General features: G+C 36.7%; 7 protein-coding genes and 1 pseudogene across 8 annotated transcripts; 2 read left to right on the forward strand and 6 right to left on the reverse strand.

The window, feature by feature from the left end:
* Positions 1–131: 131 nt before the first annotated feature.
* On the reverse strand, positions 132–1,327 carry LOC145727855 (general odorant-binding protein 72-like). The gene is made up of 7 exons (XM_081977696.1): positions 1,118–1,327; positions 989–1,064; positions 886–938; positions 801–836; positions 631–745; positions 505–575; positions 132–275 (listed from the first exon to the last, which is right to left on the reverse strand). Exons 1-7 carry the CDS (start codon positions 1,208–1,210, stop codon positions 258–260), a joined length of 462 nt encoding a protein of 153 aa, XP_081833822.1. The 5' UTR covers positions 1,211–1,327; the 3' UTR covers positions 132–257.
* On the reverse strand, positions 1,233–2,549 carry LOC145727848 (cytochrome c oxidase assembly factor SCO1-like). Its single transcript, XM_081977691.1, has 5 exons — positions 2,330–2,549; positions 2,057–2,258; positions 1,805–2,002; positions 1,540–1,748; positions 1,233–1,485 (listed from the first exon to the last, which is right to left on the reverse strand). The coding sequence occupies exons 1-5, from the start codon at positions 2,393–2,395 to the stop codon at positions 1,333–1,335; spliced, it is 828 nt and encodes a 275-aa protein (XP_081833817.1). The 5' UTR covers positions 2,396–2,549; the 3' UTR covers positions 1,233–1,332.
* A 50-nt stretch (positions 2,550–2,599) lies between these two features.
* LOC145727850 (large ribosomal subunit protein uL24m pseudogene) lies at positions 2,600–3,533 on the forward strand (annotated as a pseudogene).
* LOC145727847 (large ribosomal subunit protein uL4m-like) lies at positions 3,524–4,486 on the reverse strand. The gene is made up of 2 exons (XM_081977690.1): positions 3,833–4,486; positions 3,524–3,778 (listed from the first exon to the last, which is right to left on the reverse strand). Exons 1-2 carry the CDS (start codon positions 4,447–4,449, stop codon positions 3,559–3,561), a joined length of 837 nt encoding a protein of 278 aa, XP_081833816.1. The 5' UTR covers positions 4,450–4,486; the 3' UTR covers positions 3,524–3,558.
* Positions 4,487–4,646: 160 nt separating this feature from the next.
* On the forward strand, positions 4,647–6,029 carry LOC145727849 (THO complex subunit 4-like). Its single transcript, XM_081977692.1, has 3 exons — positions 4,647–4,974; positions 5,091–5,535; positions 5,643–6,029. Exons 1-3 carry the CDS (start codon positions 4,747–4,749, stop codon positions 5,750–5,752), a joined length of 783 nt encoding a protein of 260 aa, XP_081833818.1. The 5' UTR covers positions 4,647–4,746; the 3' UTR covers positions 5,753–6,029.
* A 59-nt stretch (positions 6,030–6,088) lies between these two features.
* On the reverse strand, positions 6,089–9,039 carry LOC145727845 (X-box-binding protein 1-like). Of its 2 annotated transcripts, XM_081977688.1 has the most exons (4): positions 8,670–9,039; positions 8,420–8,606; positions 7,761–8,056; positions 6,558–6,794 (listed from the first exon to the last, which is right to left on the reverse strand). In XM_081977688.1, the coding sequence occupies exons 1-4, from the start codon at positions 8,813–8,815 to the stop codon at positions 6,707–6,709; spliced, it is 717 nt and encodes a 238-aa protein (XP_081833814.1). In that variant the 5' UTR covers positions 8,816–9,039; the 3' UTR covers positions 6,558–6,706. The 2 variants fall into 2 exon arrangements, with proteins under 2 accessions (XP_081833812.1, XP_081833814.1); XM_081977686.1 differs by lacking the exon at positions 8,670–9,039 and having other exon boundaries at positions 6,089–6,794; positions 8,420–8,562.
* A 268-nt stretch (positions 9,040–9,307) lies between these two features.
* Positions 9,308–10,705, reverse strand: LOC145727853 (sugar transporter SWEET1-like). Its single transcript, XM_081977694.1, has 4 exons — positions 10,410–10,705; positions 10,155–10,356; positions 9,822–10,100; positions 9,308–9,761 (listed from the first exon to the last, which is right to left on the reverse strand). The coding sequence occupies exons 1-4, from the start codon at positions 10,484–10,486 to the stop codon at positions 9,648–9,650; spliced, it is 672 nt and encodes a 223-aa protein (XP_081833820.1). The 5' UTR covers positions 10,487–10,705; the 3' UTR covers positions 9,308–9,647.
* Positions 10,706–10,852: 147 nt separating this feature from the next.
* Positions 10,853–12,506, reverse strand: LOC145727846 (transcription factor E2F5-like). Its single transcript, XM_081977689.1, has 6 exons — positions 12,300–12,506; positions 12,125–12,234; positions 11,783–12,071; positions 11,604–11,723; positions 11,425–11,542; positions 10,853–11,193 (listed from the first exon to the last, which is right to left on the reverse strand). Exons 1-6 carry the CDS (start codon positions 12,408–12,410, stop codon positions 11,093–11,095), a joined length of 849 nt encoding a protein of 282 aa, XP_081833815.1. The 5' UTR covers positions 12,411–12,506; the 3' UTR covers positions 10,853–11,092.
* Between the last annotated feature and the right edge of the window lie 42 nt (positions 12,507–12,548).

Raw genomic sequence — 12,548 nt, forward strand, 5'->3', positions numbered from 1 at the left:
TATGTCACTTTTCACTTCACAGTTTTTTCTACTTATTATTGAGTTCATAAATGCATAATTTTCACTCTATCCAAGAGAACCATACAAGAGAGGACAAACAATTCTGCTGATGATTTATAGTTCAGTCAAACTAAATCAAATTGCTTTTTTTATTTATCCGTTTTTACGTTTTAAACGCATAGAATTACGTAATAATAATTTAGGATGGGTGTGAAAACTAAATGCAATTTCTGGAGTGGCAATAGAAACGATCCTCATCAAGGCAAGAAATATTTCTGAAAGAAAAAACGTATAATTTTAAAATTAAATTTGCAACAGTTTTATCTTCAGCTTCCACATAGATACAGCATTTGCGTAAATCTCAACACAATGCGTATATAGTTTGTGATGAAAAAAAGCAACCTTCAGCTTCTTTGACAAATCACAAACTATATCAACATCATTTACGCAAATATTGCTGCACATGCATTTTCCACAGTTAACATACATAGATTTGATGCTCACCTCTGGATTTGTGTCATAAAGGCATTTTGATATTTCCAATGCTGCCATACACTTGTCTTCCAAAGTTTTAACTATGAAAATAGAATTACAAAAAAAAAAACAGTTTTAGCTATTTCTGTAATTTACCCGACTCTTTGCAGTTATTGATGGCTTCAATGGCAACAACAGCTATCGAAGGTGGAGCTTGGGCTTCTACGACTTTGAGCCCAGTTTCCCAATCAAACGAATTGTCTGGTAGTTGCTATACAGTTCAAATGCACTAAAATTTTAAAAATCATTTACATGCAATTACCTACCAACTTGTAGTAGTTTAATACGCAGTTCATGTAACACTGGAAAATATCAATGGTTAATTAGAAACAAAGTGTATAACACCTTTACCATGCCGTTTTTGTTTTGGTTCCAGTCTCCTTTGTGCATGGCCTCGATTTGTGCTACAATAAATTAAATAATTAAAAAGATTAACACATAAAAACAAACCAACCATCTGTTGCTTTGTTTTTGGGTTGACAGACGTTTCGAATCAATTTGAATGCAGCCTTCATTTGTGACTCAGTCATCTAAAAAAAAAATTAGGGCCAAGTTGATAAGACACGATTACCCAAATACGTACAGCTCCGAAAACACACCCCATCTGCCCAACTACTATAACCAGCAAAATGAACTTCATTGTTGAATAAGCAGGCATTTTCTGAATGGAAACCATTTATAAATAATTCACAAACATGTTATTAGGAACATTTTTATTTTGTTATAAAATAATCAATGGAATTACGAATTAATTATCGTCTATTCTCCATAAGGATGCAATAAATTAACTAAATTTTTTTATTTGGAGAAGAAACTCTTTTTGTTGTGCTCATATTTAGAAACGTGTAATTTAATTGAAGTGGCTATGTCAGAGGACGTCCGGTTTTGTCCGTAATAATCTACGAATTCCCCATCTGGATTTATCAAGTACATTATTATGGTGTGGTCAACCTGCAAATTACATTTTGTTGACTTAATTTCTTAATGATATCACTACCAACTTACAATGTAGTCACTGTCTTTGTCTTTGGGTCCTGCACTAAAGTAAACGCGGTAAGCTTTACAAGCTTTACCTACTTGTTCTTCACTGCCAGTCAGTCCAATCAGTCTTGGACTAAACTCTTTACAGTACTTGCCCACTAGTTCAGGGGTGTCTCTGTTGGGATCCACAGATATAAAAATTGGTTGAACTTTAACTGAATCTGGGTCTTTGTCTGCAATTTGTTACTACATAAACATATACTTTTGAGCGTCTCTTGAGTGTATATACCTAAAATATCCACTGCCCCAGCCATTTTCTCTAATTCATCAGGACAAATATCTGGACAGTGGGTGAACCCAAAGTATATTAAAACCCACTGCCCTAGGAAATCGTCGCTCGTTCTTACTTTACCACCACTATCAACTAACTCAAATTTGCCACCTATAGCTGCTTTTCCCAGCATTCTAGTTCTTTCCCTTTCCAATGCTACACTCAAACTTCAGTTAGGTAAGGCTCAAAAATGAATACCCAGTAACTCACCTGCTTCTTTTTCTCTTTTCAGATACCCCATAAATGCAAGTAGAGCCCCACCCAGCACACTGGTAGCAGCTAGATTTTTCCATGAAATGGGACCAATTCCTTTGCCCCATCCATCCCTTGTGGACTTTTTCTGTGAGTACAGTCTTAATTTATTGTGCTTTGAAATATCTATACTTGGCAGTTGTCTGGGTCTGTATAGTACCTTTGTATGACGAGAATGAGTTCAAATTATAAAATTGGGACTGTTAAGTGATGCTAAAATGAAACTGTTACCTGTGAATGTAGGAATCTTACAGGTTCACCTATTGATCTGAATACTGTGAAAATGTTTTTAAACATTATGTTTTCTGTTTACATAGGGTGTTTTTAGACAAATGTACTTTTATAAAATTTAATAAGTAAAGCCCATTATTTTGACAATTTTTAAGGTTAATGCAGGATTTCAAATATTTACTCTCTATTTTGCAGTGTCAGTTGTTGCATTGGCATTTGTATAGTCAACTTTCCAGGAGTATATGAGTTGAATTGTCATTGTATATGAAGTATAAGTGCTTGCTTAAGTTTGGTTAAGAATTTTCAAATAATTAAATTTCTAATTACACATTACACCAAATAAAAAACTAATACTTAGGCATAAATTTACATCGTATATCTTTAAAAATGAGGCTTACTTTGCCCCAACTTACCCGAATTGGAAAATGGTCCAAACAATACGCCAATCTGCCAGATAGATACATAAACCGTGCAACTAATCAAGTGTACTGGAAAAATCCTGTGGGGCCCCAATACAAGCCAAATGCAGTAATTCAACGAAAGAAATTCCAGTTTGGGGTGCACCGTCCCTGGACCATGGAGTTCAAGAATGAAAACCAGCCAGGCATGAATCATCCTAAAGTTTTTGTTGAACCACTATTGGAGTGGAGTTTCTTCAGGGGGGATAGAGTGGAAGTTTTGACTGGTAAAGATAAAGGTAAACAAGGAACTGTGAAAATGGTAATTCAGGAACGAAATTGGGTGCTTGTGGATGGTTTGAATTGCAAATTGAAAAATATGGGCAAAAATGAGAAAAGGGATTATGAGGGTGTTTATGTTCAGGAAGAACAACCACTGTTGGTTACCACTGATGTGGCCCTGGTTGATCCTTCAGACTTACAGCCCACAGCACATGAATGGAGATATACTGAGGAGGGTGAAAAGGTTAGAGTGTCAGTACGTACTGGAAGAATAATTCCAATTCCAGCCAGTGTTGAGGAGACCATAGATTATAAAAGCAAATCTACATATAAAGAACAACCCAAAGATACAGTGGCACAAGTGGTCACTGATGTAACTTTTGAACCAAAGTTGTGCACTTTTGAAATGGATATTATGGAACAAATGAACATTAAAGAGGATAGGGTTCCACCAAATACTTACTGGTACTAGTTGAACCAGCTGTTTCTCAAGCTGTATTGTAAATAAAACTACTTTTACTGTATGATTTTTTTTAATTATTTTAAATTCTACACTTGATTGACTTTATATTTAGCATTAAATGCTGCAGTGTTGTTCTTATGAAGATGGGTAAGCAATTTTTCTTCAATGACATCAACTGCAGATCTGGTGAGCACTAAAGTATCATGCTTCAACATTGAATACACATTCAATCCATATACAGGCATCAAATTGAAGTGTTTTATTGTGTCGGTAGCTGCAGTAATATTCCTTGGCATTATATCAATACTGAAATTCATTTCAAACATAATAATGTAAGACCAATAAATGAAATTGAATCACCTGTCAACAAAAAGTACTGAAGGACCCCATAACCTACTTTTAACCAGTTCTTCTATGTAATCTGAGTCTTCAGAAGGAATTTCTAGACTGTCCACCACATGCAAGTCATCCTGAGCAAATTTAGTTGACAAAGCAGAAGTTAAACCATAGAGTCGCATGTAAAATGGCAACATATAAAAGTGTGGAGTAGGTGATCTGGGACCATGGGCCACACCACCTCCTTTGAATAGATTTGATCTTATTGAACCATGTCTGGCTTTACCCAATCCTTTTTGTGGCCATGGTTTACGGCCGCCACCTCTCACTTCCATACGAAGTTTAACGTGTGCATAACTCACGTATTTGTACATTTGTTGCCAGCGGACATTTTGGTGGATTAGATCGATACGTGGATTTGTGCCAAATACGTCCGGATGCAGTTCCAGTATTCCTAATTTTTTTTCATCGATAGTGTCCAAGTTTTCTAGCCATACCTGTCTGGGTTTCGTATATTTTGGGGGAAAAATCAATTTTCGAGGCTCTATCGCCGAAGTTTTACTCCCAACAGTTTCAACAAGAGTAGAATAATTCTTTGAACACACATTATTTAAATTTGAACTAAGAAACGTTCTTAGCATTTTTGTGTTGAATATATTTTATGAATAGTTAATTAATAATTTTATAACTAAGTTTAACTAAGGTTAGGGTGGTTATCTAGTCAATCTTCTCATTATATGGGATTTTTGACAGTTGACGTTGATTGCATGCGCATTTACTGTCAACTTGATGTGATGCTAGGCATGCGTAATTTTAGTGAAAAGTTAAGGTAGCCATTTTGTTTTGTCTCCATTTCCGCCAGGTTCGTTAAAGTAGAAAGGCCCGTCGTGTGTTTTCAACGTTTTATAGTCGGTACAATATAGTAAAAAGTGTACGAAATGGTCGATAAGATTGATATGAGCCTTGATGATATCATTAAAACAAATAAACAAGGTCGGGGTCGCGGTGGACGTCGTGGCGGTGGTGGACGCGGCGGCGGGCCTCAGGGTCGCGGACAACGCCGTGGCGGTGGCCCCCCTAATTTTAGACGAAGTGGCGGGGGCGGCAGTGGCGTTCAAAGGGGTCGCGGCGGTAGAGGGGGCGGAATCACGCGAGCCTTCACCCGGGTAATGATGCACACCTCTTTTACTTTTTTGATTTTTCTCAGGAAAATTGCCAAAACTAGGCCGCGTCTCGGCGTCCGAGGCTAGGCTTGATGCTGACATCCAATTTTTCCGTTTAGGGAGACGTAAACAGTGCATGGAAACATGATCTCTTCGAAGGATTCGGTGCCCGGAAGATCGCGGCCGCAAGGGCCACGGTTCAAGCAACAATGGGGCCTACTAAATTGATGGTTTCAAATCTCGATTTCGGAGTCTCAGATTCGGATATACAAGAATTGTTTGCCGAATTTGGCCCCTTAAAAAGCGCCGCAGTGCATTATGATAGATCAGGTCGGTCTCTGGGCACAGCTGATGTTATTTTTGAGAGGCGCAGCGATGCCATCAAAGCTATGAAACAATACAATGGGGTACCTTTGGATGGACGAGCCATGAACATCCAGTTAACTACCAGTGAAATTCCTGCACCCCCTAGAAGAATTGGAGTTGGAGAGAGAAGATTTACCAACAATAGGAGTCCTAGAGGAGCGAAAGGACAGTCGCGGCCAAATAGAGGAACTCAAAATCGTAAGTTTCAATTTTCTAACATTTCAAAACAGTGTTGAATAAATAACATTAAAAATTAAACCTAATTTTTTTGAACATTGTTTTAAAAAAACTCTGAATTCTTTCAGGTGGGTCTCGCAGAGGAGGAGGAGGAGGACCTAGAAACCAGAACAGAAAAGCTCCTACAATAGAAGAACTAGATGCTGAACTGGATGCCTACACCAAAGAAATGAAGTAACCTACTTCATATTCATGTCTGGGCTTTTAAACCAGTAAAAATTATTTCATTTTCCATTTTGTGAAAGAGACTGTTTTGTTTTGTGAGCCTGTAAATTGCAATCATATTTGTGAGCCCTCTTAATTCTTTTTGTATTTTTACGTTTAAAAATAAGTTAATGCTATTACGTTCATGTCATTACTAATTACCTAATGTTTTTACAATTATGACCAGATGTGTTACAAAAAAAACTTGTATATTTTAATAATAGAATAAATGTAAATTAGGTAGCATTACAGTTGGTGTTTTTGTTAAATTCTGACTATAAACTTAGGTGAGGGAAAAATGAAACCAACCTTGCACAACTACACAATATATTAGAAAATTTACACCTTAACCACTAAATATAGAAAAACTTTATTACAAAAATAACTTAATCTCTCTAGTCAACTGGAAACTTGTTAACAATAAAACGTTAAAATAAGGATGGAAATAGCTCAGTTACACTTGAATCCCACGAATCAAAATCCGAAACGTGGGCGGGCGAATCTAAAGATTCGTAACCTAAATCAGATCGCGGCGACAAACCACCTTCGGAAGATGATTCGGGGGCAGTTAAACAACTACTTGGATCCAAAGCAGGTGTTTCGGTATTCTCCAAAACCACTTCATTCATCGGTACATTATCTACCAAAATGGTGATTGTATTGGTGTTTTCGTCAAAGGTTCCGTACATTACATCATTTTGTGAGGTTTCCAGTTGTAGGGAGAGATCAGGGACAGGCTGAACAATTACAGCAGGTGGTGTGCTCTTTTTCGATTTGGGTTTGCATTTATGATTAGATTTTCGTGCGGTGCTAGGGTGCGACGTTTTAGCCGGTGTAATTTCTCTAGGTCGAACTTTTGCGTAGTTATGGTGCAGAAGCAGATACTCGGATATATCTTGTTCCGCGGCGGTGATTTCTTTGGGTTCTTCTAGCCCTTCACCTCGACTGGATTCCAATTGTTTTGATGTCGGCCCCACCATTTTTCCTGGATTAGTTTCTGGACAAGCAGCTGGTTTCTGCAAAAGAGGATAAAGATGTTTGTATTGTAATTTGACAAGTTTATCGCTACTACAATAAATTACTGTGATGTGTGCATTCACTGATGTTTACTCAAATAGTAACCGATGTTCAATAGTTGTTATGGTCAGGTCGCCTATGGATGGCAATTGTCACAAAAAGAGTATGTCTTAGATAACAATTATTATATGACAGCTGTCATTTCAAACCATATACGAACTTATCAACGGCCCTACGTTCATGCTAGAAGCACAGCCAACTACGACCATAACAATTATTGAACCTCCAAGTTATTTGCACTAAAGGATTACTTCTGCTTGCGTTTAAATTGTTTCATTTACGTCGACTGTCTATTTTGCTTAAGGAAAAAAATACCAGAAATTGCTACTATGGTGAGTGTGCTTCCTATACAATGTAAATACAGACCAGACAAAAATTATTTGATACATTAAATAACCAGTGAAATAGTGGAGTAATTACAGTTAAATACAAGTGCCTGATGAAGAATATTATAACATTTTGATTACCTCTGGCTATTATTAAAAGTGGAATTAATTATACAGTCAACATACTGGCGAACGTATCTAGAAATAAAAGTCAACATGAAGAATTCGGTGAATGCCACAACTTATTAAGTCCACATGTGCATATCAGTATTTGTGTGATTGGTCAAGAAAGATTTTTTTAACTAATCACAATAATAAAACCACCCACTGTGTTGTGAGTTAGGCAAATGCTGCACATGCCAACTTGGACAGTTTAAAACTTCCTTCTAGAAAATCAACTGTTTTGTGTGAAACTAGTGTATGAGTGTCCCATTAAACCAGTATGAGAATACACTAGTTTTGCAGTAAACCTTAAAAAACTTTCATTACAGTGTTGCCAGCATTAACAAAACATGGCTACCACACTGGTGCATATAGAAACCAATTATACTGAATCGCAATTTAGTTCGTTAAGCTTACTTGATCAGTTGACTTTTGAGCAGAGCTTTCCAAATCTCGGGCGATGTCTTCGAGCAGAGTTTGTGTAAGTTGCTCGAGGGCGTTAAGATCGACGGCGTCGGTCTCGAGTTCATCGAGCAGGTCCGGTAAAGAAGGCATGCCAGAAGTACTTTCAGGTACAGGGTCGTCCTGGTGTCCCCTGTCAAAGCCGCTGCTGAGTTCGCGCTCGTTCCTTTCGGCCGAAGGAGGGATTCGGTTGATCCGCTCTCGGGCGCGCACACGACAGTCCGGTTTTGGCACTGACATTGTGGATTACTCTGTAAAGAAAAACATACTGAGATAGTGTTTTTTTTTTACTATCATGCAAGGATTGATGTGGTTGGCCACATTCATTTTCAAGCTCCATGAAGCCAGGAGAGCGTTTTCGACGTCACTATGACGTAATTTGGCAAAACCATAATTTGACCATTTGTCAAATTACGTGCATTGCAAGCTCTGCTCGCTCCTCCGAGCTTGAAAATGAATGTGGTCATAAACTAATTTGGGGTGCAACTGTCACTGTCATTTTAAAATCACATCATTTTGCAATGTTGCCAAACCTGATATAAATAAAATAAAAATTTTTTACAATGAAACAGAAAACACTGTAGAACCAATAAAAACCATTGGAAAACACAAACCTGTAACCTTTGCTGTAATTCTGCATTTTCTGCCTGCAATCTTTCATTAGCCTGCTTCAGTTTTTCCCACTCTGCTATAATGGTTTCGTTTTTGGTGAATAGTTGTTGAATGGCTGTTTCCATCTGTTCAACTTTAGCTTTTTTCCGGTCGCGAGATGTTTGTGCTGCTACTCTGTTCTTCAGTTTTCTAGAACAATTACGTAGTACAATTAGTGGTTTGTTTAAACTTTGCTAAACTTTCAGAACTTACTTTCTTTGAATTTTTTCCTCCCATGAAAGATGATCTAGGCGGCGTTTTTTCGCCCTGGGGGCCTGGACATTTTGATCTTCCAGGTAATTGCTGTCGTTCAATATGCTTAGGATCGTGGGAACCGGGAGGATGGTGGCTGTCATCATTTTTCCTTCTAGAATTTTCCACTAATTTCACTCTGTACACCACTGAGTGGATAAAGATGTTTGTTAATAATTATTAAGAAATCCTTCCCGGTTCAAGACACAAAAGCACAAATACTGTATATCAAATAAGATTTAAGAGGATAAAACCGAGTTTTTTTCGATTTCACTGTAAAAACAATCTATTTTGCTGATGCAACTTCGCCTAATGAAATGAGAATAATAATAATAGACCCTGATGACGATTTTCTGCCAAGCTGTCATCAGAGAGAAGTGCGCATCCATTTTAGCTATCTAGTTGGCGTGGTACAACGGCATTGGTTGAAAGAACTAATCGGCAGCCAATCACGTGTTAGTACAGTACCGGGAGCGCCAGTTTAAAATCAATATAAACCTGTATAGTGTTATGAATATTGCATGTAATTGCACAATTATTATTACTATGAAGCTATAAATTATTATTGTCATCAAAATTGACATAAAATTAAACGCCAATTATTTGCCGTAACTGTTATTTATTAATGTTTCTAGTAAACAGGAAAAAATAAATTTTTAATGTAAAAAATAAATAAGCCACCTTAACGCCTATAAGAACAACGCTATTTTATACAGGAAAAGTAAGGAACAGTGTTACATCACAATATCAGTACAGGAAAGGGTACCGAATTTTAATACACAACAGTCTAAAGTAAAGTGCCAAGAGTGGCCATGTTTGCTTTATATTGTTACCAAATTTTTTGGGTTGTCATGTGACACTTCACCAGCTAAAGCATTAGTGCCACGTGATAACGACGTACTTCCATTGACAACTTAGTCAATTACATTGATAAATACTTTAAATGACATTGTTGGAATGTATTTTACAATTGGAATTGTTGCTTTTGCTGGGGTAAACCATAAAGAACGTCAGCTGCATCCCTGACAGAACGCATCCCAAAAAATTGGGAATCTAAAAAAAAGCAAAATATTGGTGGGAATTTTATGGGGTAACTTGTAACTACAACATTACCTGAATAAATGGGTCTTTCAACAGGACACCATACACCATCCACTGTAAACAGACAATAAATGTGGATACAATCAAATGGTAAGGAAGACTCTCAGTATTTCGAACTTTCATCACATGAATAATGGTAGCAAATGGGGCGGCAAAAAACAATATGGTAACGATCATACAGGTACGTCCCAAAAAACTACGGCCCACTTGTTCATCTTCCATACGGTGTAGTTTTATTATAACAATAATGAAAACCAAGAGGCAGAATAGAAACTGACGCAAAACATGGAGCTAAAATTGTTTCAATCTGAAATCCTAGTCAATAACACCATTTGAGGATGCTACCTTTTTGACGTTGTAAAGAAAGAAAACAACCACATAAGACATGAATAAGACAACCCCAATTGTGTTCACCAAAATCATGGAGGTGTCTTCAATTAGTAAGCCATATTGAAGCCACAAGGCAGTGGACAAACAACCACTGACGAAAGGAAACGATGATATTTCCCCGGTGCTCTTATTGCGGACTATTTTCTGACAGGTCAATCTAAAAACAGTGGGCATAAGCAAATAACCAAATGATTTTTTACCGAAACTTACGTTCCTGACAGAAACTGCAGCACCGTGCAAATAGAGGCTGTTGTAGCAAAGATTTTCTTTAATTCCTCATCACTCATGTTTCAAATCGTCAAAAGCTACTGTTTTTAAATGGATTTACATGTTTGAACTTGAAATAAGTCTCTTTTGGATCGTTTATCAAAAATGCGTATATTAGGCTTAATTTTGATAAGGACTACAAATCTTGTATGCACTTAGAAAAATAAAAAAAATGAAGATTTTATCTTGGATTAATAGGTAAGATGTCCAAACACTTCAGTCTCAGTAAAACCCAAACACAGTTGTGTTTACGTTTGATTAGTTCCAGTTGTCAGATCTGTCGTTGTCATAAAAAAAATCGGTCACGTGACATGCGTCATTAACACTCTCTTCTCTTCCAATTCGTTCTTCTTTTTTAATGCCTACAAAAAAAAACAAAACCCAACTTCTCAAAAAATATTATATTAGTTTATTACAAAAAAATATTGCGTTAACAACGTTGGTAATACTTCTAATCCAAAATAACTTGAAAAAGTCTTAAGGAAATAAACAGAGATTATTCTAAAATCACAGACATATATGCCAATGTGAGCCAACATCCTCCATAATGCCCAAAATTATCAGTATTATAAAAGCAAACAAAAGTCTCTGCTTGTGCTTTTACAAGATACCTTTAATTAATTAGGTTAGGTATCGAATAAATCACAAGCACCCTCGTTATCCAGCAGTCCAAATGAGTATTCCTGCATCAATGGAATGGGATTTACGGGCAAAAAGGAGTCCTGATCTAAACAAAAAAAAAAGTTAGGTAGTTCCAGCAAATGTTTAACTGGACAATGCAACTTGTCCAGTACGGGAGCTCTCTACTAGCTTATCAAAAGGATCTCATAGAGGACAAACTGAAGCATCAATTTTTGCTAAATAGTAGAGCATTTTTTTAGGTTACTGTAGAAGTAAAGCAGAAAACTGCATTTGGCAAAAATTACCTGCCTCAATAAACAACAACACTGTCACTTACCAGTACTTCTGTCCAAATTATGTGAATTTAACTTTGTAGGTTTTCCAAATAGAATTTCAGCAGCAGTCATTTCGGGATCATCATATTTCCGTTTTTTGCTCCCTATATTTTCCACAACCTAAAATCAACAACCAAAAATTAGTCAACCACTGCCAGAAAATTACTTTAAAATCTTCAACCTCTTTATGTATTTTTTGAGATTTTCTGTCTTGTTGACTGTATGATTTTTCTGACAATAAATTAGCTACTATTGGTTTTCCAGAACTTTTGAGTTTTAAGGAATAAGCCAGTTCTTTGTGCTGAAAACAAGTGCAAAACATTTACTGAATTTTATCCTTTCTAAGTAAGTAATACTCACTGAAATTTTAATATCAGTTTTATCAACTGGGATATTAAAGACAAATACTGTTTTTTCAATATTGTAACAATTGGCAAAATCCTCACTGGTTATATACAGGTATTTCTTAGTTTGCAGGTCTTCTGTGGTGTTTCTTATACTTTGTTCGACCCACAACTTGTGCAAGTCCAACTCTAATTCATACTCATCTAACTTTGACAATTCCTGTTTGAGTTTAGCAATCCTTGAGGAACACTCAACATTGTTTCCGGCTGCCTGCTGATGATCGTATTCTGGGGTGGCATAAGGTCTGCAAATTTGTGTTAATGCAATCTGTGTGATTTGAATTAAGCACTGACTTACTTCCACTGAATACTATTTTTGCTTTTTTTCTCTATCAGTCCAATACCTTCCAGCACATTGGTGATATCGTAGATACGTCTTTTTTGTCGCACTTCTAAAAGGTCGGCCGCCTAAAATATAGTTTATAGAATAGTTTATTTGTTGGCTTTTTGCTCCAACTTGCTTAGGTACATACCACTTTCAGATCTAAAATTCCCCCCTTCGATTTTTGCAGCAGACTTACAAATTTGGTAGTCAACAGTCCTAAGGACTTTTCGAATCGGGGGGCTTGGGTATTATCGGTCATTTCCTTTGATGTCGTTACAGGTTTTGATGGTATTTAACACTCCAACATAATACAAGAAAAATGCAATTTTAAATAGAAACGCCAAAACAAAAAATGATCTATTATGACATTTGACAGATTGCTTACAAGTCATTTTTC

The sequence above is a fragment of the Ips typographus genome, linkage group LG4 (assembly GCF_016097725.1).
Source record: "Ips typographus isolate SLU linkage group LG4, UJ_Ityp_2.0, whole genome shotgun sequence".
Taxonomy (NCBI): Eukaryota; Metazoa; Arthropoda; class Insecta; order Coleoptera; family Curculionidae; genus Ips; species Ips typographus.

Excerpts from the sequence above, each read along its gene's own strand:
- LOC145727853 (XM_081977694.1), bottom strand. The coding sequence starts at position 10,486 with ATGAGTGATGAGGAATTAAAGAAAATCTTTGCTACAACAGCCTCTATT. Across the intron at positions 10,357-10,409 it reads CTGCAGTTTCTGTCAGGAAC|ATTGACCTGTCAGAAAATAG; the intron begins GTAAGTTTCGGT and ends CACTGTTTTTAG. Across the intron at positions 10,101-10,154 it reads TTCTTTACAACGTCAAAAAG|CTCCATGTTTTGCGTCAGTT; the intron begins GTAGCATCCTCA and ends AAACAATTTTAG.
- LOC145727847 (XM_081977690.1), bottom strand. The coding sequence starts at position 4,449 with ATGCTAAGAACGTTTCTTAGTTCAAATTTAAATAATGTGTGTTCAAAG. Across the intron at positions 3,779-3,832 it reads TCAGTACTTTTTGTTGACAG|TATTGATATAATGCCAAGGA; the intron begins GTGATTCAATTT and ends AATGAATTTCAG.
- LOC145727846 (XM_081977689.1), bottom strand. The coding sequence starts at position 12,410 with ATGACCGATAATACCCAAGCCCCCCGATTCGAAAAGTCCTTAGGACTG. Across the intron at positions 12,072-12,124 it reads AAAAATAGTATTCAGTGGAA|ACCTTATGCCACCCCAGAAT; the intron begins GTAAGTCAGTGC and ends ACAAATTTGCAG. Across the intron at positions 11,194-11,424 it reads TAATTTGGACAGAAGTACTG|ATCAGGACTCCTTTTTGCCC; the intron begins GTAAGTGACAGT and ends TTTTTTGTTTAG.
- LOC145727855 (XM_081977696.1), bottom strand. The coding sequence starts at position 1,210 with ATGGTTTCCATTCAGAAAATGCCTGCTTATTCAACAATGAAGTTCATT. Across the intron at positions 1,065-1,117 it reads TGGGGTGTGTTTTCGGAGCT|ATGACTGAGTCACAAATGAA; the intron begins GTACGTATTTGG and ends TTTTTTTTTTAG. Across the intron at positions 939-988 it reads CAAAAACAAAGCAACAGATG|CACAAATCGAGGCCATGCAC; the intron begins GTTGGTTTGTTT and ends AATTTATTGTAG.
- LOC145727848 (XM_081977691.1), bottom strand. The coding sequence starts at position 2,395 with ATGTTTAAAAACATTTTCACAGTATTCAGATCAATAGGTGAACCTGTA. Across the intron at positions 1,749-1,804 it reads TGGGGCAGTGGATATTTTAG|ACAAAGACCCAGATTCAGTT; the intron begins GTATATACACTC and ends AACAAATTGCAG. Across the intron at positions 1,486-1,539 it reads ACAAAGACAGTGACTACATT|GTTGACCACACCATAATAAT; the intron begins GTAAGTTGGTAG and ends TGTAATTTGCAG.
- LOC145727845 (XM_081977686.1), bottom strand. The coding sequence starts at position 8,045 with ATGTCAGTGCCAAAACCGGACTGTCGTGTGCGCGCCCGAGAGCGGATC. Across the intron at positions 6,795-7,760 it reads CTCAAAAGTCAACTGATCAA|AAACCAGCTGCTTGTCCAGA; the intron begins GTAAGCTTAACG and ends CCTCTTTTGCAG.
- LOC145727849 (XM_081977692.1), top strand. The coding sequence starts at position 4,747 with ATGGTCGATAAGATTGATATGAGCCTTGATGATATCATTAAAACAAAT. Across the intron at positions 4,975-5,090 it reads TCACGCGAGCCTTCACCCGG|GGAGACGTAAACAGTGCATG; the intron begins GTAATGATGCAC and ends TTTTCCGTTTAG. Across the intron at positions 5,536-5,642 it reads AAATAGAGGAACTCAAAATC|GTGGGTCTCGCAGAGGAGGA; the intron begins GTAAGTTTCAAT and ends GAATTCTTTCAG.